The 27,500-nt window shown below is 41.8% G+C and overlaps 1 protein-coding gene across 8 annotated transcripts in view; it reads left to right on the top strand.

Annotated features, from left to right (window-relative positions):
• LOC123512183 (sodium bicarbonate transporter-like protein 11) overlaps window positions 1-27,500 on the top strand; it is a 209,590-nt gene that overhangs the window by 106,066 nt on the left and 76,024 nt on the right. Inside the window, exon 1 of one of the 8 annotated variants that reach the window (XM_045268424.1) lies at window positions 506-3,286. The exons of the other annotated variants lie outside the window; for them this stretch is intronic. Coding sequence (XP_045124359.1) covers window positions 3,163-3,286 — 124 coding nt within the window. The 5' untranslated portion in view covers window positions 506-3,162. Of the gene's footprint in view, window positions 1-505; window positions 3,287-27,500 lie in introns of those variants that run through there. 8 annotated transcript variants of the gene reach the window in all.

Raw genomic sequence — 27,500 nt, 5'->3', positions numbered from 1 at the left:
CCCTCACACACCCATACATACACACACACTCGGGCACACACACGCACATCGACACACGTACATGCCAAGTTCTCTTTTTCCCCGCTTGTCTCTTTCAGACGGCCAGTTCAAGGTCTCTTCTCCGCCCCTGAAGGAGTGGCTGATGTGCAGTCTTGGCCTCAGGCTTCCCAAGAGTGCGTGAATTTGTTCCTCTCTCTCTGCAAGGCATTCAGTAAACATACTCACCAAAAGGAACACCAAAGCAGTGATATGTAAAGTTCAAGAGCAACTCGTCATTTGTACACGTGAACAAAGTTACATTCTACCTCCGATGACCTTAATTTTTTGTAACCTTTGACCTGACCTGACCCACACCCCGCGTTGACCCTGCTGGCCAGGTCAACAGTTCACCCTTGACCTCGTGGTGCTTGACCCCCATTGGTTGTTGTTATTGTTATAAACCGCCACTGGACATACGGAGTGCTTGGCGACGGCAATAATAATAATAATAATAATAATAATAATAATAATAATATAATCAAAGTGATGCTTAAATTTTAAATCACAAGAAGAAAAAAATTTACCATTATATAGTTTTATTGTGTGAATTTTTATATACACATTGTTGACAGTTTCTTTTATACATACAATTTTTTGACCGAGTTTTTGTGTATTTTTGGAAGATATACTTAACTATACATACCAAAAACAATTGCTCAGGTTTTCTACTGGTGTGCGTGTGTGTGTGTATAGGTTTGTGTGTTAGGCGGCAACCCAGGACAGGTTTACAGCCTTTTGAAGAATCTGGACGTCTCAAATCACACAACCAATCAGAACAGTCACACGTGTTGGCTCTGTTCCCCGGCAACCAATGAGAAGCTTTGGTTGTGTGACGTCACGGCTCACTGCTCGTCCCAAGGTGTGACTCTGATCCCGGTGTCAATAACTGCCACAACTAATCATTAGCTCTTAAGATTACCTCGTGACGCGCTCCACAACTAGTCCCTATTTGTCTTCGTAACCACCAGCCGAATTCGACCCAACATTTATCTTACTCAATCTAAGGTCACATTTGCCCATTCAATCTTTAACTGGTATTGGAACACAGCCAGCAACTCAAACTACCTACCGAGCGTCATTGTTTCCCCAGATCATTGTAAACTGGTATTTTGAAGAGTATATTTCTGGCTGTACTCAATCTAACGTCACATTTTACCCATTCAGTCGTTGTATGACATTGTAACACAGCCAGCACCCCAAACTGAGTAAACTAACTACCCAGCGTCATTGTTTCCCCAGATCATTGTAAACTGGTATTTTGACGAGTATTTTTCTGGCTATACTCAATCTAACGTCACATTTTGCCCATTCAGTGTTTGTCTGGTATTGTAACTCAGCCAGCGATCCAAACTGACGTCACATTGTCCTTGAAAGTCGTGTGAAGGAAGTTTTTAGCGTCGTTTTTTCCCCAGATAATTGTAAACTGGTATTTTCTCAAGAGTCAACAACCTAATTCATCGTATTTTTCTAACGATCTATTTTGCCCAAGTAACCGTGAAGCAAAGTACCCCAATCTGCGTCACATCCTCCCTCAGCCAATCATAAACTTCTACTGTGACAAGAACCCTCAAGCTAATCTTAACGTCGCATTTTCTTCACCAATCTTGATCCAATCTTTGTCACATTTTGCTCAGATCGTAAACCGGTAAATTTAACATTACATTTCTTCCAATCAATCACAAACTGGTGTGACGCGAACCAGCAGCACATTCACGTCACGTTTTGCCCAGCTAATCCTGTGCAATCCAATCTGTGTCAGTCTCCCAATCAAAAGCTAGTAACCAGTAATAACAGTCAAGAGTAAGCTATCCCAAAGTCACGTGTTACCTTCTCTTCCCAAAGTTGTCATAGTCGTCTTACCTGTCTCACGTATCAGTGCAGGTAATTGGCTACACCTCTGGTTCATTTTCTCACCTACTAAGTGGAATTGAACGAAGTACGAGTCAGCGAACAATCAAATCATCTTGCAATAACGACCCTTACTTACAATCATTAGCGTTAAAGTCAAGGTTTTATCCAGTCACATTTTTTAAACCCTTGAGGTGCAAGTTCATATTAAGCACTATTATTTTTTGAAAGCATAACACGGAATATACTTCAGATTTTGTATTTTTGGGAAAGGAGAAACAGGTGTGATCTATTTTGATTGAATAGTCAAGAGAAATAAACGTTATTTTTTCTATCTCTTTCGAGTTCTTTCCCTTTTTTCCCTCCGCCTCTAAGCAATTCGTAGGAGAGTGAAAGAGAGGGAGAGAAGGAAAAAAAGGATATTGGAGGGATAGATACATTCCCTACCAGTCATTAAAAAGTAACGAATTTCTGTATTGCAACATGGAAAAAGGAAACAAATTAATGCCACTTGCGTAAGATTAGATAGAATTAAAAAAGAATAGAGAGAGAGAGAGAGAGAAGCGGTGACATTATTTTCATAGAGACTGTAAGAGAGAGAGAGAGAGAGAGAGAGAGTTTCCCAACCACACAGTAGAACAAAATAAACACAAACAGGAAACACACAACTCAGCAGAAGGAAAAGGAAAAACAAAAGGAAGAATAAGAAAGAATAAAAAAAAAAAAGTTCCCCAACAAGAGTAGTCGCCTGAGGAGACAAAAGAAGCAAAGAAAGAAAGACAAAAGAAGAATAAAGAAAACCACCGCGGAGGAACAACAACAACAAAAGGAAGTTAAGAGAGAAACATTTTTAATCAAGGCACATCTGAAAAACAAAAAAAAGAAAGAATTGAAAAGGAAGAAAACAAGAGCAAGAAACTAATACATAAACAAAGAAAAAAAAAGAGAAAAATTACAAAGAAAAGACAGGATAGAAAGAGAGATACAGAGAAATTGGTACAGACGAGAAAGTGACAAATTTACGAGGAAAAATAAGAGAAACTAGAACGAACAAACATTTTAGTTAACCACGAGGAAGAGGAAAGAAAATAAGTAAGTGACGAATATAGAACTACAAAACTCACCCAAATAAAGTAAAGAAAAGTAAACAAAGAGAAAAAAAAACCACAAACACTTCAGTCACCCACTTGAAAAAAGGAGAAGAAAACGAGAACACCTGAAGGGGAAGGAAAAACATTAATCTCCACACCGAAGGACAAAAGGAGGTGGTTCAGGATGGCGACGAGACCAGCACGCCCCCTGCCGGTGCCCCCCGTGGTGCCGCAGGACTCCCGTAGGATGATAGGAGTCCTCAGTCTTGTCATGAGGACTCTAAACTTTCCCTTCCCTCCCGAAACTGGTGAGTCTTTTTTCTCCCTCCGTCCTTTTCATGTACTTTTTTCATCTATTTCAGTTTTTTTTTTTTTTTTTTTTTTTTTTTTTTGAGGGGTATATATTCTCTCTCTCTCTCTCTCTCTCTCTCTCTCTCTCTCTCTCTCTCTCTCTCTCTCTCTCTCTCTCTCTCTCTCTCTCTCTCTCTCTCTCTCTCTCTCTCTCTCTCTCTCTCTCTCTCTCTCTCTCTCTCTCTCTCTCTCTCTCTCTCTAATAAAAATAACTACAATGTCTATAGTAACAAAATTTTCTATCCTTTTTTCCTGCTTTTCTCTCCCTCCTCCGTCCTTCAAACTCTCTCTCTCTCTCTCTCTCTCTCTCTCTCTCTCTCTCTCTCTCTCTCTCTCTCTCTCTCTCTCTCTCTCTCTCTCTCTCTCTCTCTCTCTCTCTCTCTCTCTCTCTCTCTCTCTCTCTCTCTCTCTCTCTCTCCTCTCGTCATCCCATCTTGCTTAATTTATCTCACCTGTCTTTCTTTTTTCGCAGGTAAGTGTCGCGCACCTGAGATTGTTTGATGTCACACCTACGCAAGTTTGAGGTCACGTGAGTTACCTGTAATTACCATGAGAGAGAGAGAGAGAGAGAGAGAGAGAGAGAGAATATAAGTTAACAGTTACGTAACATCAAGAAAGGTTAATAAGCTGAAAGAACAGCACACTCACACTCACACACACACACACACACACACACACACACACACACACACACACACACACACACACACACAGAGAGAGAGAGAGAGAGAGATTTATGTGCAACTTTAAAGATAATTCATTTTGGCCACGAGGTAATTGGTTTATTAGTTGGTGGAAATATTTATTTATTTACGTAATTTATTAAGTACTCAAGGGAGAGAGAGAGAGAGAGAGAGAGAGAGAGAGAGAGGAGGGAGGGAAGGAGAGGATAAATGAAACTCCTGCTTTATCTCACTATCTTTACTTCTTCTCTCTCTCATTCCCTCCTTCACTTTGGTACTTTACACGTAACTCACACACACACACACACACACACACACACACACACACACACACACACACACACACACACACACACACACACACACACACACACACACACACACACACACACTCTCTCTCTCTCTCTCTCTCTCTCTCTCTCTCTCTCTCTCTCTCTCTCTCTCTCTCTCTCTCTCTCTCTCTCTCTCTCTCTCTCTCTCTCTCTCTCTCTCTCTCTCTCTCTCTCTCTCTCTCTCTCTCTCTCTCTCTCTCACTTGCACCTAAGCCTATTTTAAGTTTTTCATAACCTTCCTCAACTTCTCTCTCCTCCTTTTCCTCTCCCTCCTCCTTTTCCCTTTCCTTCTCCTCTTCCTCCTCCTCCTCCTCCTCCTCCTCCTCCTCCTCCTCCTCCTCCTCCTCCTCCTCCTCCTCCTCCTCCTTCTTCTTCTTCTTCTTCTTCTTCTTCTTCTTCTTCTTCTTCTTCTTCTTCTTCTTCTTCTTCTTCTTCTTCTTCTTCTTCTTCTTCTTCTTCTTCTTCTTCTTCTTCTTCTTCTTCTTCTTCTTCTTCTCCTCCTCCTCCTCCTCCTCCTCCTCCTCCTCCTCCTCCTCCTCCTCCTCCTCCTCCTCCTCCTCCTCCTCCTCCTCCTCCTCCTCCTCCTCCTCCTCCTCCTCCTCCTCCTCTTCCTCCTCCTTCTCGTCCACCTCATCCTTCTCTTTTTTATTATTCATCTTCTTCCTCAGCCTCCTTTTTGTCTTCGTCCACCTCCTCCTCCTCCTCCTCCTCTTCCTTCTCCTGTCATTTGCATGTTCGTGATCTGAATGTTGAAGGAAAGAAAAAAGTTATGAAGCGTGTTATTGTTCCAGCTGTCCTCACTCGGTGGTGTTGCCTACACACACACACACACACACACACACACACACACACACACACACACACACACACACACACACACACACACACTCACAATCACACTCACTGTCATTCTCACTCATTCTCTCATTCTCTCTCTCTCTCTCTCTCTCTCTCTCTCTCTCTCTCTCTCTCTCTCTCTCTCTCTCTCTCTCTCTCTCTCTCTCTCTCTCTCTCTCTCTCTCTCTCTCTCTCTCTCTCTCTCTCTCTCTCTCTCTCTCATTTACTTTTATTCTGTGTGTGTGAATTCTCTTCCTTTTCCTCCTCTTCTTCCTCCTCCTCCTCGTCCTCTTTCTTCTCCTCTTCCTCTGTCTCCTTCTCTTTCCCCTCTTCCTCCTCCTCTTCCTCCTTAATTACTCCTGGACTGCGATCAAACCAACTTCTTTGAACTTTGCACCCAAGCAATGCCTCGCAACAATGATGTGTCGATTAGAGCCGCGCATTGTAACAACTGTACCAAGTTTGCTCAATATTATCACCACGCATCGCCTTCTCTTGTCTTGTCTTGCTGCGGGAGACACTTGTGGCGTAGAGGGGAAGGTGTGGCGGGGTGAGGGAAGGTCAGGGAAGGTTCAAGGAGGGATGGGTTTGGATAGAAGATGTAAATACGTAAGATAAATTTACTTGTGGGGGTTTTAATGCTTTGGTGTGTGTTCTTGTGTTGGTGTATTGTGTTGGGGTATGTTCTTGTTGGTGTTCTTGTTTTTTGTGTGTGTTCTTTGGGTGTTGTTCAGTGTTCGTTCATTGGGGTCTGTGTGAAAGGAAAAATTGTGTTCGCTTGGGTGGGAGAGGATGAGGGAGAGATAGGGGTGTAGACGGGAAGGTGTGTCGGGGGGGGGTGAGGGTCAGGGAAGGATCAGGGAGGGATTGGTTGGGTAGAAGATCAGATATGCAAGATAAATTTACTTGTGGGGGTTTTAATGCTTTGGTGTGTGTGTTCTTGTGTTGGTGTATTGTGTGGGGGTGTTTTTAGTGTCTTGTTGGTGTTCTTGTTTATTTGTGTTCTTTGGGTGTTCAGTTTTTTGTTCTGTGGTGTATGTGAGAGGAAAATTTATGGCAGCTTAAACTTTCATGACTGCATTGTTCTCATGTTCTTTTCCAGGTTAGGTTAGGTTAATCAAGGTCAAGTTTAGGTTAGGTTAGGTAATGTTATGTAAGGTTAGATATACTTTGAGTTAGTTTTGATCGTGTTATGTTAAGTGTCGTAGATTCTGCTTGGGTAAAGATAAGCAAGGTTACATTTGGTCAGATTAGACTATGCTAGGTCAGGTTAGGTTAGATTAGGTAAATTTAAAGAAAGCAAGGTTAAATTCGATCATGTTAGACTACGTTAGGATAATTTAAGGTCGGTTAGGTTAGATTAGATAAAGTTAACCCTTTCAGTCCTGGGACACATTTTTATCATGAGTTTTGGGTAAAATTTATTTTATTGACATTAGGAAGGATTAATGGAGGTCAGAAGATTAATGGCCAGAGTCTTCCCTATTTTAATCCCCACATAAGTTTCTGAATCTGTATAAAACCACCAAATAGTAAGCAGAATGCATATGAAAACACATTATGGTGCTGAAGAGATCAAGAAATGTATGTTGAGATTCTGTTAGTTTAGAATACGCTAAATAAAGTTTGATTAGATTAGATAAAGTTAAGAATTGTAAGTTTAGATTTAGTTAGGGTACAATACATTAGGTTAAGTTAGGTTAGGTTAGGTTAGGTTAGAGGAGGTTAAAAGATACGTTAGCTTTGTTAGGATAGGTAAATATAGGTTAGGTTAGGTTAGATTACGAAAGGTAAGGTTAGGTTAGGTTGCACTTCGTTAGGTTAGTGTAGTTTATAAGTTACGTTAGCTTATGTTAGGATAGGTAAAGATAGGTTAGGTTAGGTTAAGTTACAGACATCGTTAGAACAAGATTGCCAAGTTAGGTTAGGTGAGGTTAAGTTATAGACAACGAAAGGACAAGACCAGTTAAGTTAGGTTAGGTTAGGTTATAGACAAGGAAGGGACAAGGTTAGGATAGGTTAAGTTATAGACAGCGAAGGGACAAGACCAGTTAAGTTAGGTTAGGTTAGGTTAGGTTATAGACAAGGAAGAGACAAGATGAGTGAAGTTCGAGGCTCCACGTTAACCAGCAGGGAGAGAAATAGTTTGTGTTGAATAGAAGGTTGAAAAGACATGAATCTGAAGCCTGAGGAAACACAAACCACTCCAGCTGTGTCCTCTCTCTCTCTCTCTCTCTCTCTCTCTCTCTCTCTCTCTCTCTCTCTCTCTTGTATCTTGTGTTTTCTCTCACGCCTGTCCACTTTCCCACGTGTTCTCTCTCTCTCTCTCTCTCTCTCTCTCTCTCTCTCTCTCTCTCTCTCTCTCTCTCTCTCTCTCCTCCTCCTCCTCCTCCTCCTCCTCCTCCTCCACTTCCTCCTCCACTTCCTCTTTCACCCTCTTCTCCACGTCTGCCTCCTCGTTTTCTTTCTCGTCCTCCTCCTCCTCCTCCTCCTCCTCCTCCTCCTCCTCCTCCTCCTCCTCCTCCTCCTCCTCCTCCTCCTTCATTTCCATAGAGGACATAATTAAATCACAAGGGCACGGCATTTTAGTTTAGTTTTCTTTCCTAACCTCCTTTTCCCTCCCATTCCCTCGCCTCTCCCTCTCCCTCTCCCTCTCTCCCCTCTCTCCCCTCTCTCCCCTTCCATTACAGTGGTTTAATGGCGTTTAATGGTTGAGCTGTGGTTATTTTGAGTTTATTTTGGAATATGAGTGGGAAGAAAAGAAAAAGGAAGGAAGGAAGGGAGAGAGGGAGAGAGGCAGAAGGAAAGGAAATAGTGAAATGGATGAGGGAAGAGAGGAAGGGAGAATAAAGAAGGAAGGAAGGGATGGAAAGTGGAGGGAAATGAAAGAGGGAATGGTGGAGGAAGGGAAAATAAATAAGAAGTTAACTAGAAAATGAAAAACTGAAGGGGAAAATAGGTGGACGGAAAGAGGAAAAGAGGAAATGGGGAAGGAAAGAAATTAATCAAGGAAATGACGGAAAGAGAACCAACACAAGGAAAACTGTGATGAAAAAAATGAAAAAGAAAGAAATAAGTCAAATGGAAAAGAAACATGAACAAAAGTAAGAGAAAAAAGCAAATGAAGGAAGAGAAGGAGAGAGGAAAGAAAGACAAACTAAATTAATTCCTCTTGTGGCGCAAATTAACGTGTGGAATGTAAAGATAAGATAAAGAGATGAACACTTTCTCTCTCTCTCTCTCTCTCTCTCTCTCTCTCTCTCTCTCTCTCTCTCTCTCTCTCTCTCTCTCTCTCTCTCTCTCAGTGCTAAATGCTTGTCTTTTCCTTCTCCATTACTATTTTTTCCTCCAATCCAATTTTTCCTCCTTTCTCGTGCCTTCAATTACCTTCGTTTTTTCCTTCCGTCCAGAGAGAGAGAGAGAGAGAGAGAGAGAGAGAATGGTCTGTTATTAGTTTATTGTAGTTTTCAATTTATTTTACGTTTCCTTTCTTATTTTTTCCTTATTGATTCTCTCTTTTCTCTCTCTCTCTCTCTCTCTCTCTCTCTCTCTCTCTCTCTCTCTCTCTCTCTCTCTCTCTCTCTCTCTCTCTCTCTCTCTCTCTCTCTCTCTCTCTCTCTCTCTCTCTCTCTCTCTCTCTCTCATTAGTAGCAGCATCAGTGTTTTCTGCCAATCAATGTTAACCCTTCCCCTCCTTGCCCATTCACATTTAGAGAGAGAGAGAGAGAGAGAGAGAAGAGAGAGAGAGAGAGAATGGAAGGAAGGAGAGGAAGGGATAATCTCTCTCTCTTTCTTTCTCTCTCTCTCTCTCTCTCTCTCTCTCTCTCTCTCTCTCTCTCTCTCTCTCTCTCTCTCTCTAGTATTTCCAAGTTATGTAAATGGGGAAACCCTTATGTCGAGATGGTTCAAGCTGTAGGGATTAACATAACAATCGTGTGTGTGTGTGTGTGTGTGTGTGTGTGTGTGTGTGTGTGTGTGTGTGTGTGTGTGTGTGTGTGTGTGTGTGTGTGTTGTTGTTGTTGTTTTTTCTTTTTTTTTCTTATTTTGACTTGTTGCTTTTTTTCCTCAGTTTTTTGTCGTGGTAATTCTTCTTCTTCCTCTTCTTCTTTTTTTCTTCTTCTTCTTCTTCTTCTTCTTCTTCTTCTTCTTCTTCTTCTTCTTCTTCTTCTTCTTCTTCTTCCTTAGATTTTAGTGTTTCTTTTTTCTTTTTATTTATATATTCTGTTTTTTTGTGTGTGTGTTCTTGTCAACTTTCATGTAATGTGACAAATCGAGTTATTTTTTTATCAGAGAGAGAGAGAGAGAGAGAGAGAAATATTATATAGTCAATTCTCTTACTTTATTTTTTCATCATATCATCATCATCATCATTAAATAGCATCATGTCATTATCATCATTTTATTCCCCTTATAATTACATCACTTAGACTTCCTCCTCCTCCTCCTCCTCCTCCTCCTCCTCCTCCTCCTCCTCCTCCTCCTCCACCTACGCATGGCTACGAAAGATGTCCCGTCTGCTGTATTGATCTCTCGCGCACTCCCTCCCTCTCCCTCTCTCTCTCTCTTCCTCCCTCTCCCTCTCCTTCTCTCTCTCCCTCTCCCTCTCCCTCTCCCTCTCTCTCCCTCAGCAGGTGTGAGTTGGCCCTCCCTCATCCCTCTCTCCATCCCTTACTCTCCCTCTTCTCTTCCTCCTCCTCCTCCTCCTCCTCCTCCTCTGTTTCTCTCCCTCCCTCACTCCCTCCCTCCCTTCTTTCCTTCCTTCCTTCCTTCCTTCATTCATTCATTCATTTCTTTCTTTCTTTCTTCCTTCGGTTATTTTGCGTGTAATTTCCTTCTCTCTCTCTCTCTCTCTCTCTCTCTCTCTCTCTCTCTCTCTCTCTCTCTCTCTCTCTCTCTCTCTCTCTCTCTCTCTCTCTCTCTCTCTCTCTCTCTCTCCCCAGGGGCTGAGATGTGTGTTGTAGCATGAAGGAGAAAATGGGTCTCTTCCTTGGTATTGTGAGAGAGAGAGAGAGAGAGAGAGAGAGAGAAGGATAGAGATGGGGAGGTTAAGAGTGTTTAAGATAAAGATAAGTCGATTTTGAATACTTTAATAGTAGTGTAGCAGTAGTTGTAGCAGTAGTAGTAATAGTAGCAGCAGTAGTAGTAGTAGTTGTAGTAGTAGTAGTTGTTATAGTAGTAATAGTAATAGTAGTAGTGGCAAGACTAGTAGTAGTAGTAGTAGTAGTAGTAATAGTAGTACTAGTAGTAATAGTACCACCACTGGCAACAACAATGAAAACAAAAACAATAACACTAATGATAATGATAGTACCAATAATTACAACAACAACAACAACAACAACAACAACAATTACAAGTTTGGCTTACCGATGACAACAAAATTAGACCAGAAATTGAAGTCAAATAACAATAGGAAGCTTCATTTAGGCCAAGGGTGGGAAAGTAGGTCAGAGAGAGAGAGAGAGAGAGAGAGAGAGAGAGAGAGAGAGAGAGAGGGGGGCTTGACACATCCTTAACCCGTCGCGAAACACTCATATTCTCTCTCTCTCTCTCTCTCTCTCTCTCTCTCTCTCTCTCTCTCTCTCTCTCTCTCTCTCTTTCTCTGTTTCCGTTTTGCACTTTCTTCCTTTCTTTCTTCTTCATCATCATCATCAACAACAACATATTCCTCCTCCTCCTCCTCCTCCTCCTCCTCCTCCTCCTCCTCTTCCTCCTCCTCCTCCTCCTCCTCGCCCGCGGACTACAAGGGCATAACCACCGATTTCACTTTGACACGGCTTTGGTATTGATCCCACATCACCATCCTCCTCCTCCTCCTCCTCCTCCTCCTCCTCCTCCTCCTCCTCCTCCTCCTCCTCCTGGTCTTCCTATCCCTATCCCTCCTCCTCATCCTCTGTCCCCTTCTATTCCTTCTCATTCTTCATTCACTTCTCCTCCTCCTCCTCCTCCTCCTCCTCCTCCTCCTCCTCCTCCTCCTCCTCCTCCTCCATGTTTAGTGAGGTACTCTTTTAGTTATCAACACCATTATCTCTTACATTATCATCTTGTCCTTCCTTCCTTCCTTCCTTCCTTCCATTCTTCCTTTCTTCTTCTTCTTCTTCTTTTTTCTTCTTCTTCTTCTTCTTCTTCCTTCCGTCTTTCTTTTCATTCTTTCTTTCTTTCTTTCTTCTCTCCATGACAATTGTCTTTTTACTTTCCTCCTCCTCCTCCTCCTCCTCCTCCTGATAGTTCTGATTCTTCTCCATTATGGCGGTTTGTTAGCGCGGAGAGAGAGAGAGAGAGACAGGCAGCCCACCCGCTCTTCTCTCTCTCTCTCTCTCTCTCTCTCTCTCTCACTTGTCACGCCGCCAGCTTCTGAGATCGATTAGTAAGATCAATTTTAACTTTTTAAGCTTTAAGTGTGACACAATGGCCGGTATCGATGGGACCATTGGGACCCTCACACTGGGACCCCCTCCCCCTCACTGACACCCGCCGGGACCCTTCAAGACAGACTCCTTTCTTCTTTTTCTTTTTTTTCTCCAACGCTTTTTCCGTGTTAGTTTGCAGCGTCATTATCTGTGAAATTGTAATGATCTCTCTCTCTCTCTCTCTCTCTCTCTCTCTCTCTCTCTCTCTCTCTCTCTCTCTCTCTCTCTCTCTCTCTCTCTCTCTCTCTCTCTCTCGTTCTTTTTTCTTTCCTTTTTTCTTTTGTTCTTTTCATATTGTATGTTTGTTATTTTTCGATTTAGTCTTTTTCTGGTTCCTTTCATTCTTGTTTTCCTTCTTGGTCTTATTCTTGTTCGTCTTCACTTCTTCTTTTTCTTCTTTTTTTCACCTTAATGATTATTGTCTTAGTATTTTTTGGTTCTTCATCTTGTTCTTACTTTTATTCTCCATCTCTTTTACAAACACTAGGATTGCCTTTAATTGAATCTGCCTGTTATGTGAACTTTCAACCTTTACTAAGCAAATAAGTTCATACAGAATTTTTAAATATATCCATAAGGCAAAGAAGCAGAAGAAATATGACAACAGTCTTTACAAACTCTCAAACCTAATCTAACTTAACCTAACCTAACCTTGAGTGCCTTTAATTCTCTCTAGCCGTCACGTGAAACCTCAACCTTTATTAAGCATACAAGTAGTTCATGTGGTATTTTGAAACGTACTCGTAAGGCAAAAGAGAGGAAGAAATATGATATCACCCTCTGCAAACTCGCAAACCTAACCTAACTTAACCTAACCTTGATTGCCTTTAATTCGCTCTATCCGTCACGTGAACCCTAAACCTTTATTAAGCACACAAATAGTTCATATAGTATTTTGAAACGTATCCGTAAGGCAAAGGAGAGGAAGAAATATGAGAACACCTTTTACAAACTCTAACTGAACCTTTACTAAACATGTGAGTATTTCATTCAGTATTTCGAAATATATACATAAAGGAGAGGAAAAATGTATTACAACACCCTTTATAAATCCTGACTCTCTTTAATTCGCTCTAAGTGTCACGTGAACCTTGAACCTTTACAAAACATGCTGCTAATCAATTCAGTATTTCGAAATATATCCAGAAAAGGAGAGGAAAAATATATTAAAACACCTTATAGACTCTTTAATCCGTCCTAGTTATGTCACATGAATCTTGAACCCTTAGTGAGCCTCCGAACCATACATTTGAACCATCTTGAGCAGGACAGCCTAACCTAACCTAACCTAAGCTCTTACATCTGAACCATCTTGAGCAGAACAGCTGGTGGAGTCCTTGCATCTGGGACAATCTCTAGCGAAGGACTTTTGAAGGTAAATTTTCATCCTAAGTGCCCTGAACTAATAGGAAAGAGAGACTGTGTTATTGAACTTTCTCCTTCCGTGGGCTCAAAGATTAACGTCTGCTCGGTAACTGGTGCCAAGTCGCCTGGTTCCGGGACAGGTACAAGGCGCAGGTAATGGCCCTGAAAAATGTACCGCTACTTGCTGGGACATTTCACTGGCCCGCCTTCGTGTTGTCCTGCGTTCCCCCTGCTTTGTCCGCGCACCCTGCCTTGCCCTGCCTAGCTCTATTTTCCCCTATTACTTCCTGCTGTCTTATTTTGCTTCTCATTTTTTCTTCATGTCTTCCCCTGTCTTCATAATGTCCTCTTCCCTTCCTTCTCCTCCCTAGCTCTGTTTTCCTCTAGTCCTTCCTACTGTCTTGTTTTTTTCCCTCCTTTTCTCTTCTTGTCTTCCCGTTTCCCCTGCTTTCGTATTTGGTATGGCCCTGTCTTTCCCTGCCTTGTCCTGTCTTGCTCTGTTTTTCTCCTGTTTCTTTCTGTCTTGTTTTGTTCCTCTTTTTTTGTTCTTCCTGTCTCCCCCTGCCTCCCCCTGTTTTCGTATTGTCCAGTTCTCCCCTGCCTTGCCCTGCCTAGCTCTGTTTTTTTCCTCTTTTCCTTTCTACTGTCTTGTTTTGTCCCTCCTTTTCTCATTCTGTCTTCTCCTGTCTTCCCCCTGTCTTCGTGTCGCTTTGCCTTCCCCTGCCATGTCTACTCCTCCTTGTCTTTTCCCTGTTTCTTTCTATCTGTCTTATTTTTTTCTTCCCTGTCTCTTCCTGTCCTCTCTTCCTTCCCTTGCCTTCCTCTCTGTCCCTCTAGGAAGTTCTGTCTCCTGTCTATCCTTGCCTGTCTTCCCCTGCCTTCCCTCTTCCTAACTCTCCCTGTCTCGTCTTAGATTCTGTTTCATTTATCACCCTGTCAACCATTTTGTATCTCCCTGCATTGTCTTGTCTCTCTATCCTCCTGTCTGTTGTCTTTTTCTCCCCTCCCCCCCTTGCCTTTCCCTGTGTTTAGTGTCTCTCTGTCTCGTCCTGTCTCTCTGTTCTGTCTCTTGTCTTTTCCTCCCTCCCTGCCTTTCCCTGTATCTAGTGTCTCCCTATCTCGTCCTGTCTCCTCCCTTGTCTTCTCGACTTGATTTTCTCGCCCCTTCACGGGAGTCACGCTGAACAGTACGTGCATACACTGTTTATTTCAGTTTGGTGCGGTTTTTAAAGTTGTATCGTCCTTTTGGTGGACTTTCTCTGTTTTCCGTGTAGCTTGGAAATTGTATTAAATGTGGGGTTTTTTTTAGTTTTTTTTTTATTTCCGTTTTTCTTTTTTTCTTTTTCCTGTTTTGTTTTGTTTTGTTTTGTTTTGTTTCTGCTTGACGGGATAATGTTTCGATCCTTGCTTCAACATTTTATTGATCTCTGCTCGTGTTATCTTGCCTATCATCTTCCCCCCCCCCCCACCCGGGCTTTCCTTCTCCTGCCTCCTCTTCTTCCTCTTTTTTTTTCTCCTCTTCCTCCTCCTCCTCCTCCTCCTCCTCCTCCTCCTCCTCCTCCTCCTCCTCCTCCTCCTCCTCCTCCTCCTCTTCTTCCTCCTCCTCCTCCTCTTCTTCTTCTTCTTCTTCTTCCTCCTCCTCCTCCTCTTCTTCTTTTTTGCTCCTTCACCAGAGAATCACATTAATAGTACATGTTGTTTGTTTTGGTTTCCTGCGGCTCTTAAAGTTGCCCAGGCCTTCACTCTTACTTTTCTTTTTCTGTCAGTGGGTCTTTCTCCCCCCCTCTCACTTTCCTTGTCCTTGGCTAGATTTCCCTCTTACACTTACATAATGAGTCAAAAAAACGTAAGCTTGGAGTTATATTAAACGTATTTATTTGTACCTTTCGTTGCAATATTTTTTTTCTACTTATCCAGATAGTTTAATTGGATAAGTAGCGTGAGAGGTTTTGGTCTCTCTTATCCTTCCTTTGTACACTGCAATCACATTGAATACTCGAACCTGATTGCATGAATGTCCCGTGGTACAGTGGAATCATACGCGCTATGAGGTCCGAGGGGTCTCCAAGCGCACGGATTCGAATCCTGTCCACGGTCCGAGTGTAGGCTGGGCTTCCTCACTCGGGGCAATGGTTTCTTAGCGGGTGGGCTTTGAGATAGGACTTACCCCCAATAAGTATCCCCTTTAACCCAGAAATTCTCGTAAAAAGCCTACATGGTTGGTATAAACAAAATGTAGTGTAATGTGCTTTGGATCACTCGTCCTTTCAGTGAACACGTTAATCACAATGAATGGTGGAAATCTTCATGAGCATCTACAAGAAAAGAAAATTGACGTTGAAAAAAAAGGATATACTGTGCAGCTTCTCCCCAGTTGACCGATTGGATGTGGCTGTAGAACAAATAACTCATAAAGTGATTGACAATTAGGGAAAAATGTGTACCAGGTGGCAGTGAAGAGATTAAAGAACACCTGACATTTAAATACTCAAATATCTTCAACTGATAAGCCAATAGGAGAGAACTATAATTTGTTCGTATTACTTGTCCACCAATCACAACACGAGTAGGTATCACGTGTCACTGATTCACTAATAGGAGAGAGAACAGTGTAATTTGACAGCCAATCAGAGAACGAGTTAGATACCACGCGCTGCAATGGACCAATGAGAGCCTTTCGTTCCGTGCAGTGCCTCAGGTGAGCGGGGAGAGCAGTGCCACGCTCCTACCTGTCATTAAGGCGAAATAAGCGTAAATAAGCGAGAATAAATGGCGGGAGGTGAGAGTGTATACATTTATTCATGCGCCGCCTCGCTCCTCCTAACTTTTTTCCTTATCTCTTGATTGTATCTTTGCAATCTGGACTTTTCCATACTCCTGAGTCTCATTTTCTGTGAGCGGGAACTTAGCTGTTTCCGTCCCTGTGGCTGCGAGGCCTTGCATTCATGTGGCCGTCAGTCTTTCTGTTTCCTTATTTATTTCTCTATTTGTTCATCTATTTCACTCATTTTATTTTTCTTGTCCTTTGTTTCTTTTTTTTTCTCAGTTGTTTTGTGTTTTTGTGGTGAGTTTTTGTTTTTTTTCGGTGTTATGTTGTTGTTCCCTTTGCATTGATTCCTCCTCTTTCTCTTCCTTTCTTCCTCTTCCCTTTCTTCTTCCCTCTTCTTTCCCTTTCCTCCCTCTTCCTCTTCCTCTTCCACTCACAGCACGCCAAACCCTCGTCTACACATCCTGTTTCTCTCACGGTACCAATACGTTAGAAAGTAGGAGAACCAAAAACAGCCCCTTAAGATTTACTGCTGTGTATTGTGCCCTTGTGTGTTGCTCCCTATACTTGGCGTTGTCTTTCTCCTCCTCCTCCTCCTCCTCCTTCTCCTCCGCCACGCCCCCAGCAAGCACATGTTCCGCGTCCCGTCAGGAAGGAAACCGACAAGCCGAGAACTTTATAAATTAGACGCAAGAGACAGGAAGTAAATATCGAGGAGAGAGAGAGAGAGAGAGAGAGAGGAGAGAGGAAGAGGAAGAGGGGTGAACAATGTAGCTTAACTATCCTGATCATTTACCTCATTAAGTCGTAAAGTAATATGTTAAGTTAGCACAAGTTAGTCAAAGGGAGGGACCCATTACTATCTACTTTTAAAAGCCTCGTTATGGGTAGTAAGGGTAGTAGTAGTAATAGTAGTAGTGGTAGTAGTAGTAATAGTAGCACCAGTAGTAGTAATAATGGTGGTGTTAGTAGTAGTGGTAGTAGTTGTAATAGTAGTAGTGGTAGTAGTAGTAGTAGTGGTGGTGGTAGTGGTGGTGGTAATAGTAGTAGTAGAAGAAGCAGTAGGAATATTTGTAGTAGTAGTAGTAGTAGTAGTAATAGTAATGACAACAATAATGACAGTAACAGTAGTGGTGATAATGACAATAATAACAACACTAATAGCAACAAGAACAACAACAATAATAGAAAAAAAAACAACAACAAAATGAAAACATGAAAAGATAATAGCCATAACAGCAACAATAACAATAACAATAACTCTTACTCTCCTTCTACCCTCTCACTCTCTCTCACTCTCACTCTCTCTCACGCTCTCTCTGGATGCCATTTCACTCCCGGAACGAGATGTAAACAAGGTTGCCTACCACCTCGGACAGTCCCGGGACAGAGACGAAAAATATGACCAAGATATCTTAACTTTGCCAGCGCTTGTAAGTTTAAAGGCCCGTCTTACTTTGCGAACTGAAACATGCACACCATCTCTCACTAGGGACAGAGAGAGAGAGAGAGAGAGAGAGAGAGAGAGAGAGAGAGAGAGAGAGAGAGAGAGAGCCAGACAGACAGACAGACAGACAGACAGACCGATAGATAGATAGATAGATAGATAGATAGATAGATAGAGAGAGAGAGAGAGAGAGAGAGAGAGAGAGAGAGAGAGAGAGAGGCAGACAGATAGACAGACAGACAGATAGACAGACAGACAGACAGACAACCAGACAGACAGACAGAGAGAGACAGACAGACAGACAGACAGAGTAGAAACATGAATGAAAACAAATGAATAAGAAGAATACAATTTAAGTATAATTGACTGGAATTAAAGGAAAAAAAACTAAAACTAAATGAAAATAATGAAAACAAAAGACTAAAAATAAAGAAAATTAGAAAATCAAAATAAAAAATAACCAAAACTTAATAAAAAAAAACTTAAATTGAACAAATCTAAATAGAAAAACAAAATCTAAAAAATGAAAACTAGAAAATAAAACAAAATAACAAAAATAAAAATAAAAAAGCATCAGAGCGACAGAGAGAGAGTGAGAGAGAGAGAGAGAGATTATTTGCATGTATATATTCAGGTAAATTAGACAAGAGAAACTACACGCCGTTTCAATTTTGCGGTCATTATCTCAGCGTGAGTTTACTGCCTGTGTGGAGGAGGAGCAGGAGGAGGAGGAGGAGGAGCAGGAAGAGAGGGCAGGACACTAGATAAAATGAAAGAGGTTAAAATATATACTCTCTCTCTCTCTCTCTCTCTCTCTCTCTCTCTCTCTCTCTCTCTCTCTCTCTCTCAAATATATAGGAAATGTCTGAAGTGGGTAAATATGGAGGAGAGAAGTGATAAAAAAAGGGAGAGAGCTTTTGTCCTGTGTAAACAACCGTGAGAGAGAGAGAGAGAGAGAGAGAGAGAGAGAGAGAGAGAGAGAGAGAGAGAGAGAGTGAGGAAACAAAAGTGACACAAATTAGAACTCTCTTTTTTCACATCCTTCTTCTCATCTTCCTCTTTCACTCACTCCCTCCCTCCCTTCCTCCCTCTCTCCCTCTTCCTCCTCCTCCTCCTCCTCCTCCTCCTCCTCCTCCTCCTCCTCCTCCTCCTCCTCCTCCTCCTCCTCCTCCTCCTCCTCCTCCTTCTGTCTATCTCTCTGTCTTGCTTGTTTAAGTTACTGTAAACTTCATACACACACACACACACACACACACACACACACACACACACACACACACACACACACACACACACACACACACACACCGTAACACAAGTTCCAGATGTGACGATAAGATGAGAGAGAGAGAGAGAGAGAGAGAGAGAGAGAGAGAGAGAGAGAGAGAGAGAGAGAGAGAGAGAGAGATGCAACTTTGTATATTTAGAGAGGAGGGAGAGGAGTGGAGAGGAGGGAGAGTGAAAGAGGAAAGTTGGAGAGAAATGAAAGTGGAGGAGTAGGAGACTGAGAGAAGGACTGGAAGGAGGAGGAGGAGGAGGAGGAAGAGGAGGAGGAGGAGGAGGAGGAGAAGGAGAAGAAGAAGAAGAAGAAGAGGAGGAGGAGGAGTAGCAGGAAGAGGAAAAGGAGAAAGAGAAAGACAACAAGAGTAAATTTCTTACCTCCGAACGAGAAAGAAGAGGAACAGGAGGAGGAGGAGGAGAAGTAAAACGATTGGGAGGAGGAAGAAGAGAAAAAAAAAGGAAGAGGAGGAGAAGAGAATACAGTTTACCTCCTTTCCTCTTTGCTGTGGAGGAAACCAACCAAAGTGAAGAGGAAGAGGAGGACAAAAACTTAACGAATGTGAGGAAGAAGAAGATAAGAAGAGGAGGAAGAGGAGGAGGAAAAGAGGATACACCTTACCTCCTTTCCTCTTTTGTGTGGGGGGGGGCAGGGGAGCACTCTTTGTTCCTCTGACGGCATCTGACAACGAACCAAAGTGGCAGAGGAGAGGAAAGAGAGAGAGAGAGAGAGAGAGAGAGAGAGAGAGAGAGAGAGAGAGAGAGAGAGAGAGAGACAGGGGGGGTGGAGAGAGAGGAGAGAGCTGAGGTTTGTTGCTACTTTTCCAAATAATGTGGGATTGAGAGAGAGAGAGAGAGAGAGAGAGAGAGAGAGAGAGGTAAGAGTGACAAGTGAGGGAGTGTGCCAGTGAGTGAGTGAGAGGGTAAGGCGAGGGTGAGAAAGAGAGAGAGTGGTTAGTGAGAGAGAGTGAGTGAGTGGGAGTGATGGGAAGGGTTAGAGAGAGAGAGAGAGAGAGAGAGAGAGAGAGAGAGAGAGAGAGAGAGAGAGACTTAAATAACATGCTAGGAGGGTGTTACAAATCTTAAGGGAAGTTTGGAAGTATCTCTTTAAGTAGTGACGCATGAAAACAAAAACAATACTTTCTCAGCTCTAGGGAAGGAGAGGAGTGACTTGTAAATGCTGTAGGAGACTTGTAGCAGCTGGAAAAACGACCATAATATAGACTCCATGACATATATTAAGCCTAAACTTTACTTTATAGAAACGTAACCAACACAACATAGAAACCTGTAGCAAAAAGATAAATTGTAAGTACTAGAAAGAGATAGAGTGGTTTGATACGTGGCGGTTGATTTATTTAGGCAGATAAACGACCATAATATTGACTCCAAGACACTGTTTAATAGAACGTGGCCATCATGACATAGAAACCTATAGTAAAAATAAATTGTAAGTACTAGAAGGAGACAAGAAGTGGTTTTATACGTTACTGTTGATTTATTTATCTGGAAAAACGACCATAGTATTGACTCCATGAAATATATTAAGGTACAGTTTAATAGAAACGTGACCATCATAACACAGAAAGCTGCAGTAAAATTAATTCCAAGCACTATAAGTAGACAGGAAGTGGTTTTATACGTTACTGTTGATTTATTTATCTGGAAAAACGACCATAGTATTGACTCCATGAGGTATATTAAGCCTAAACACTGTTAAATTCAACATGACCGTCATAACATAGAAAGCTGTAGTAAAAAGATAAATTGTAAGTACTAGAAAGAGACAGAAGTGGTTTGATACTTTACTAGGGATATATTCAGCTGGAAAGACAATCACAATATAGTTTCCTTGACGTATATTAGGCCTAGACGCTGCTTAATAGAACGTTACCATCATAATAAAGATAAATTGTAAGTAGGAGAGAGTGAGAAAGTGACGAGAAGATTTATGTAGGTGGGGAAAGGATCACAATATAGTTTCCATGACATATTAGGCTTAGACGCTGCTTTATAGAACGTTACCATCATAATGAAAATAGATTCTAAGTAGTAGAGTGACAGGAGGTGACGAGAAGATTTATGTAAGTGGGAAAAGAGCACAATATAGTGTCCGTGACGTATAATAAGCGTAGAAAGCTGCAGTAAAAAACAATTCTGAGTAATGGAGAGCGGCAGGGAGTGACTTGATATGTTACAGAGGATTTATATTAGATGAGAAAAGGATCGTAATATAGTTTCCATGACACATATTAAGCCTAAACTCTACAAACCACCGCCTGACCACAATAGCAAAGGAATTCAAAGGAAAGCAAGACCACTACTAGCCCTGTCTGTGTGACTATGCTACCACTTTTTTGTATACCATGTGGGCTTTTCACGGGAAGTTATGGGCTAAAGGGGATACTTTTTGGGATACCTCCTATCTCAAAGCCCACCCGCTAGGAAACCATTGCCGTAAGTAAGGAAGCCCAACCTACACTCGGACCGTGGACAGGATTCGAACCCGTGCGCTTGGAGACCCTCGGACCCCAAAGCACGCATGGTTCCACTGTACCACGGCGGCCGTATGAGTTAAAGGGAAAATGACATTCGGGTTCAAGGAAAAGAGAGAATGTCAAAGATGTGATAGGAAAGGTTGGAAGAGAAACGCTGTAGTGAAAACAAATTCTAAATACTAAGAATAGGACCGCCGTGGTACAGTGGAACCATGCGTGCTTTGGGGTCCGAGGGGTCTCCAAGTGCACGGGTTCGAATCCTGTCCACGGTCCGAGTGTAGGTTGGGCTTCCTCACTCGGGGCAACGGTTTCCTAGCGGGTGGGCTTTGAGATAGGAGGTACCACAAAAAGTATCCCCTTTAGCCCATAAATTCCCGTGAAAAGAGACAGGCAGTGACTTGAAATGTTACAAGGGTATTTATTTACGTAGAAAATGATAACCGTGTAGAATTGATGAGGTATATTGACGCTAAACTGTGCAGTGACGCGTGACCACCGTACCATTGTAGACGGCTCTGCTACTGAAGGATTCCTGATGATGTACGACGAGGGATAATGAAAGGATGGGAAGTAAAGTAATATAGTATGCGTGAATGTGTCTTTTACGTATTGTAGTATGAATGATCCTACAAAAAGTGTTGTAGGATATTATGATTCCTGTAGGAGAAGAAGGGTGAAGGATAATGAAAGGGCAAAACAAAATACTGGTTTGAATAGGAATCATTTGAGTATTGCCACTAAGGACATCCCCAAGTCCTGTAGAATGCTAGGATTCCATGGCCGGGGCGGCAGGATGTAAGATGTGGGATGGTGAAAGGACGGAGTGGATCAATATTGCAGGTTTAAACAGTTACGTAAATAGTATTACACGAAGGATATCACAAAGTCCTGTAGGATACCAGGATTCCATGGTCGGTGCGCAGGATGCCAGGATTGAGGATGGTGAAAGGACAGGGAGTGGATCAATATTGCAGGTTTAAACACTTGTGTGAATAGTATCACACGAAGGATATCACAAAGTACTGAAGGATGCCAGGACTCCATGGCGGGGGGTGGAGTGCTGGATGCAGGATAGAGGGTGGCGAAAGGACAGGGAGTGGATCAATATTCCAGATTTAAACTCTTGTGTGAATAGAATCACACGAAGGATATCACAAACTACTGAAGGATGCCAGGACTCCAAGGCAAGGGGCGGCAGGATGGGGTTGCAGCCGTGGAATAGAGTGCAGGATACTTTTCTAGCCTGTCTCTGCCGCGGCCCGATATTGATTTGAGCCGCAGGACATCGCGTTGGCCTGAGGGACTCCACTGCCTCCCACAGGACTCCCTTCACCTCACCAGGACCCCATAAGCTCTGTCCTTAACCAAAACCCATAGCATGAAACCCAGGGGTGAGGAAATCTGAGTCCTGCCGTGGGTATCCTTTCCAAGCCGGCGTAGGATACCAGCGTAGGATACCGGGTGGTGTGTAGGAGAGAGGAGAGAGAGCAGTGCCTTCTGACAGGACATCTTTAAGTGTTAGGGGGCCATTGGGGGAGTGTGCCACCATCCCGTCTTGGACTTCTCCCTCTCGTTCTGTAGGATATCGCTCCTTCACTCCTTCACCTCCCACCCCCACTCTCTCTCTCTCTCTCTCTCTCTCTCTCTCTCTCTCTCTCTCTCTCTCTCTCTCTCTCTCTCTCTCTCTCTCTCTCTCTCTCTCTCTCTCTCTCTCTCTCTCTCTCTCTCTCTCTCTCTCTCTCTCTCTCTCTCTCTCTCTCTCTCCTGGTATCTCTAGTATCCTCTTATCTCAGTCTTTCGGCATCCTTCCTTTTATCTCAGTCCTTCCTCCTCCTCCTCCTCCTCCTCCTCCTCCTCCTCCTCCTCCTCCTCCTCCTCCTCCTCGTTCCTTTTTTTCATCTCTCAAGAGCACCCTTCAAATTGTGAGTCTGTTTTTCCCTAATTCTCTCTCTCTCTCTCTCTCTCTCTCTCTCTCTCTCTCTCTCTCTCTCTCTCTCTCTCTCTCTCTCTCTCTCTCTCTCTCTCTCTCTCTCTCTCTCTCTGACATTTCCTCCAATTTGTGTCCTTTCTAATTCCTTTTTCCAGCTTCCAAATCGCATTCAATTTCAGTTCCTTCTATTTTTTCCCTCTCTCTCTCTCTCTCTCTCTCTCTCTCTCTCTCTCTCTCTCTCTCTCTCTCTCTCTCTCTCTCTCTCTCTCTCTCTCCTTCATTGGTTTGTTTTGTTTTGATTATTTATATGTTTTCCTACTTATTTTTTCTTATTTCTTTGTTTTTCCTGGTTTTCCTGTTTCCTTGTTTTTTTTCCCTCTTTTTCTTTATATTTCCGCCTTTTTCCCTCTCTCTTCGTTTTTTTTTTCATTTTTTTGTCTTGATTATTCATTATTTCTTCCTTATTATTATCATTTCTTTTTAATATTGCTAGTTTTCCTGTTTCCTTGTTTTTTTTCCTTTTTCCTCTACTTGTTCTGTTTTTCCTTCTTGTCTGTCTATTTTCTTTTGATTTGTTGTTATAATTATTCATGTTTTCCTTTTTAAATATTCTCATTTATTTACATTGCTGATTTTCCCTTTTCCTTGTTTTATTTTCCTCCTAGTTTCCCTTTTTGTCTCTTTCTCATCCTCTGATTTGTTGTTTTCATTATTCATGTTTTCATTCTTAATTATTTTCATTTCTTTGCAATGTTGGTTTTCCCTTTTCCTTGTTTTTTTTCCTGTTTTCTTTTAATTTTCCTCCTAGTTTCCCTTTTTGTCTCCATTTTTCACGTTTTCCTATATAATTATTTTCATTTCTTTTTCTTACGTTGGTTTTCCTGTTCCTTTTTTTCCTCTTTTTCATTTTCCTTCCTAGTTTCTCTTTTTGTCTTTTTATTTTCTATTTTCCTTTTGTTTGTTTTCTGTTGATTATTTTTTGTTTTCCTTCCAATTTTTCCTCTTTCCTTTCATTTTTTTTCTCATTTTCCCTTTTTGTCTCTTAATTTTCCTTTTGTTTCTTGTCTCTTGAATATTCCTGTTTTCCTTCCAGTTTTCCTTGTTTCCTGTTCTCTTACTGTTTTTTTTTTCTTCTTCATTCGTGTTTTTTCCTCTTTTTCTAATTTCCTGTTTAGTTTCCTCATCTCTTTTCATGCCATGTGCTTTCCTTAACTAACAAAAATTTTTCCCTGTTTTTTTTCTAGTGTTTTCCTCTTTATTTCATCTCCTTATTGATTTTCCTCGTCATTCATCTTCCCTCTCTTTTCATTGATTGTCTAGTTTCCCATTTTCCTCCACGTTTTTCTTTTTGTCTTTCTTTTCCTTTCCCGGTTTTCTTTTCCTTCACTATGAATCTCAACTGTTTTCCTCTATTTTTTCTTCTTCTTTTCCTAATTTCCTTTACTAGTTTCATATTTCATCCATTTTTTCTTTTTTTTCGTTTCCACGTTTCCTTATTTTGTTTATTTTTCGTTTTCGTTTCATTTTCCTTGTAATTTTCCTCTTTTTTTCCTTCCCTCGTCTTCTTTCTAGTTTTCCTTCAGGGCTTACATATTTTTTCCTCCTTTTTTTCCTTCAATTCTTCCTTTTTTTCTACTGCATATTTTCCCCTTTCCATATTTTTCTATACTTTTCCTTGTTTTCCTATCCTATTTTTCCTCCTACTTTATGAATCTCGACTGTTTTCCTCCACGGCCTGTCTATTTTCCTCCTCCCGCCCCAGCCTGTTTTCCCTCCATCTCTTTGTCTTTCCTCCAGGTGAGACAAACAGGACTTTGTCAACAATTTGCTGCTCAGGTGAGGGAGAGATGGAGGGAAGGAGGGAGGGAGGGAGGAAAGGAGGGAGGGAGGGAAGGTGAGAGGGATTTATGTAAGACGAAGATGATGAAAATATGATGAAAATAATAATAAAGGTGGTGGTGGTGGTGGTGGTGGTGGTGGCGTTGATGGTAGCAATGATAATGACGATAAAAATTATTAATGTGAAAATGATGGTAATAATGAAGTATATATTTACCTCTGCTGTTGCTTATCATAATACGAAAACAATGGTGATAGTTATGCTAATGATAATAATGAGGATGATAATGTAATAAAAATGATAATGATGATAATGATAATAATAGTAATAATGATAATAATAATAATAATAATGATAATAATAATAATAGTAATAGTAATAATGCCATTCCTAACACTACTTTTACTTCTGCTGCTGATTCTACAACCACTACTACTACTACTACTACTACTACTACTACTATTGCGACTGCTATTACTACTACTGCTACTACTACTACTACTAATAATAATAATAATAATAATAATAATAATAATAATAATAAAAATAAACAGTACCACCAAAACCAACCACACCACCAACGACAACAGCAACAACAAAACGACAAAGAATACTCGAAAAAATTTTAAAAAGTGCGTATAATAGTGTTCATAATGAGAATAAAGGCGAGGCATCTCCTCTCTTTAGGACTGAAGAGAAAGTTTAGAGACGAGAGCCTTTGAGAGGGTGAGCTGTGAGAGGAGAGAGAGAGAAAGAGTAAGAGTAAGAGAGAGAGAAAGAGCAGAGAGCGTAATAGAGAGGCCACAGAGAGAAAGAGAAAGACTGAGGTTATACTAGTACCTCTCTCTCTCTGTCTCTCTAACTCTCTTTCTCTCTTTAGGTTAAATTAAGTTCCTGAATTAAAGAGAATATATGATACAAGGATGCTACAAGGTCTGGGATACGTGCATTATTTAATAGAGTGAGGGGAGGAAGCGGTGAGGGAAGGCAGTGTTTGGGTGGCGTAAGATTCCTGGCAGTTTAAAAATATGCCCCTTTGCTGAGGTGCTATGGTGAGGCTCTTTTGTCTTCTGTCTTTTGTGTGTGTGGCAGAGAGAAAGAGAGAGAGAGAGAGTGTGTGTGTGTGTGTGTGTGTGTGTGTGTGTGTGTGTGTGTGTGTGTGTGTGTATGTGTCGAATGAGGTTCTGCGTGTCACTTCGAGTACCGTGGTATACGTGTGTGTGTGTGTGTGTGTGTGTGTGTGTGTGTGTTGGTTACTGCAGTGGTGATTGTGCGGTACAGACACGTTCTCTTTTATTCTGTTTGTTTTGTTTGTCCTCTTCTTTTTCTTTTTTTTCCATCATGTATCTCTTTCCGTGCAACAAGAAGAGTAGATATTGTTTTCTGTCAGTGTGAGCTCTCTCTCTCTCTCTCTCTCTCTCTCTCTCTCTCTCTCTCTCTCTCTCTCTCTCTCTCTCTCTCTCTCCCCTTCTATGTCTCTTTACGCCCATTGAACTGTAAAAAACACTTATACACAGCTGTTTTACCCTGTCCTTCACTCTCCCTTCCCTCTCCCTTGCTCTCACTCCCCTTTGCTCTCACTTCCCTTGCTCTCAGTCCCTCTCCCACCACTAGTACACAGCGCGTGGAGAAACGTATGTATGGATCACAGACACAACACTTGCAATACACCGCTACTGTTCAGATAAGTGAGGTTAAGCAGCGAGGTCTCGGGTTAATAGTTGGATAGGTGACCGCCCTGCCTCCCAGCACTACACTCTTGGGCATTCAATCAGGTAGTCAGTCAGTCAACAAGCGTCTCGTCTCGCCATGTCTCGATCGAAGGGAATGTTTTGACCGTGCAGGGGTGACTCACTCTGATGTCCTACAACAAATATGCTTACCTGCTTACTTCCGTGTTATGCGCTGGAGTGTAGGAGTGTTTTCTTTACTTTTTTTTTTTTCTCTCTCCCTTTTTGCTTTTTTTGCGTCTCGTGTTGTTGTGAACCGATGATATCCTTGGTGCACTTCCTTTTCCTTCTTTTAATCCTCATTCACTATCATGTTTTCTTGTTATATTCCTACTTTTCTTTATTTTGCTTGAAGTTCTTCGATTTTTTCTTTATACATTCCTTTTCATTTGGTACACTTCTTTCTTTCCTTCGTGTTTCCTCTTTTATTTCCTCCTTTGTCGCGTTTTGCGTAATGGCAGACACTCAACACAAGTTTATCATATTTTCCTTTTTTTTTTTATCCACAGAACATAATTTTTTTTTTTTCCTCTCGCTCTTTCATCCTTTCTTTTTCCCTTTTTCGTAGATATTACAATCTTTCATGGTTTAGTGAGGCTGGAGGCGACGTTTGTGTGATATTAATAGTACAGGTGTGTGTGTGTGTGTGTGTGTGTGTGTGTGTGTGTGTGTGTGTGTGTGTGTGTGTGTGTGTGTGTGTGTGATGAGATTGAATCGTTGCAGTTTAAGCCTCAATTATGCAGCGGTTAGTGCTAATTGCCGTTACACAAACACCGCGAATGACTGCGTTTGTTTTGGGTTATTGTAATGTTATTGTTATTATTGATGAGTAAACGACCTGACGCTCCACCACCAGTCCTTAGGGATTTATTGACGTGGCTCTACATTGTTACCTGTTATCCATTCCGGGGGAGATAAATGATACACACCTGAGATATACCTGTGATTTACCTGCATTCCTAAGGTGTTTGCGTGTCCACCTGTCCTTCAGTAAGAGTAATAATGTGTGTGTGTGTTTGTGTGTGATGTGGGTGGGGTGAGAACAGATGGGCGG

The sequence above is a fragment of the Portunus trituberculatus genome, chromosome 33 (genome assembly GCF_017591435.1).
Source record: "Portunus trituberculatus isolate SZX2019 chromosome 33, ASM1759143v1, whole genome shotgun sequence".
Taxonomy (NCBI): domain Eukaryota; kingdom Metazoa; phylum Arthropoda; class Malacostraca; order Decapoda; family Portunidae; genus Portunus; species Portunus trituberculatus.
This window is presented reverse-complemented; position numbering and strand designations above follow the sequence as displayed.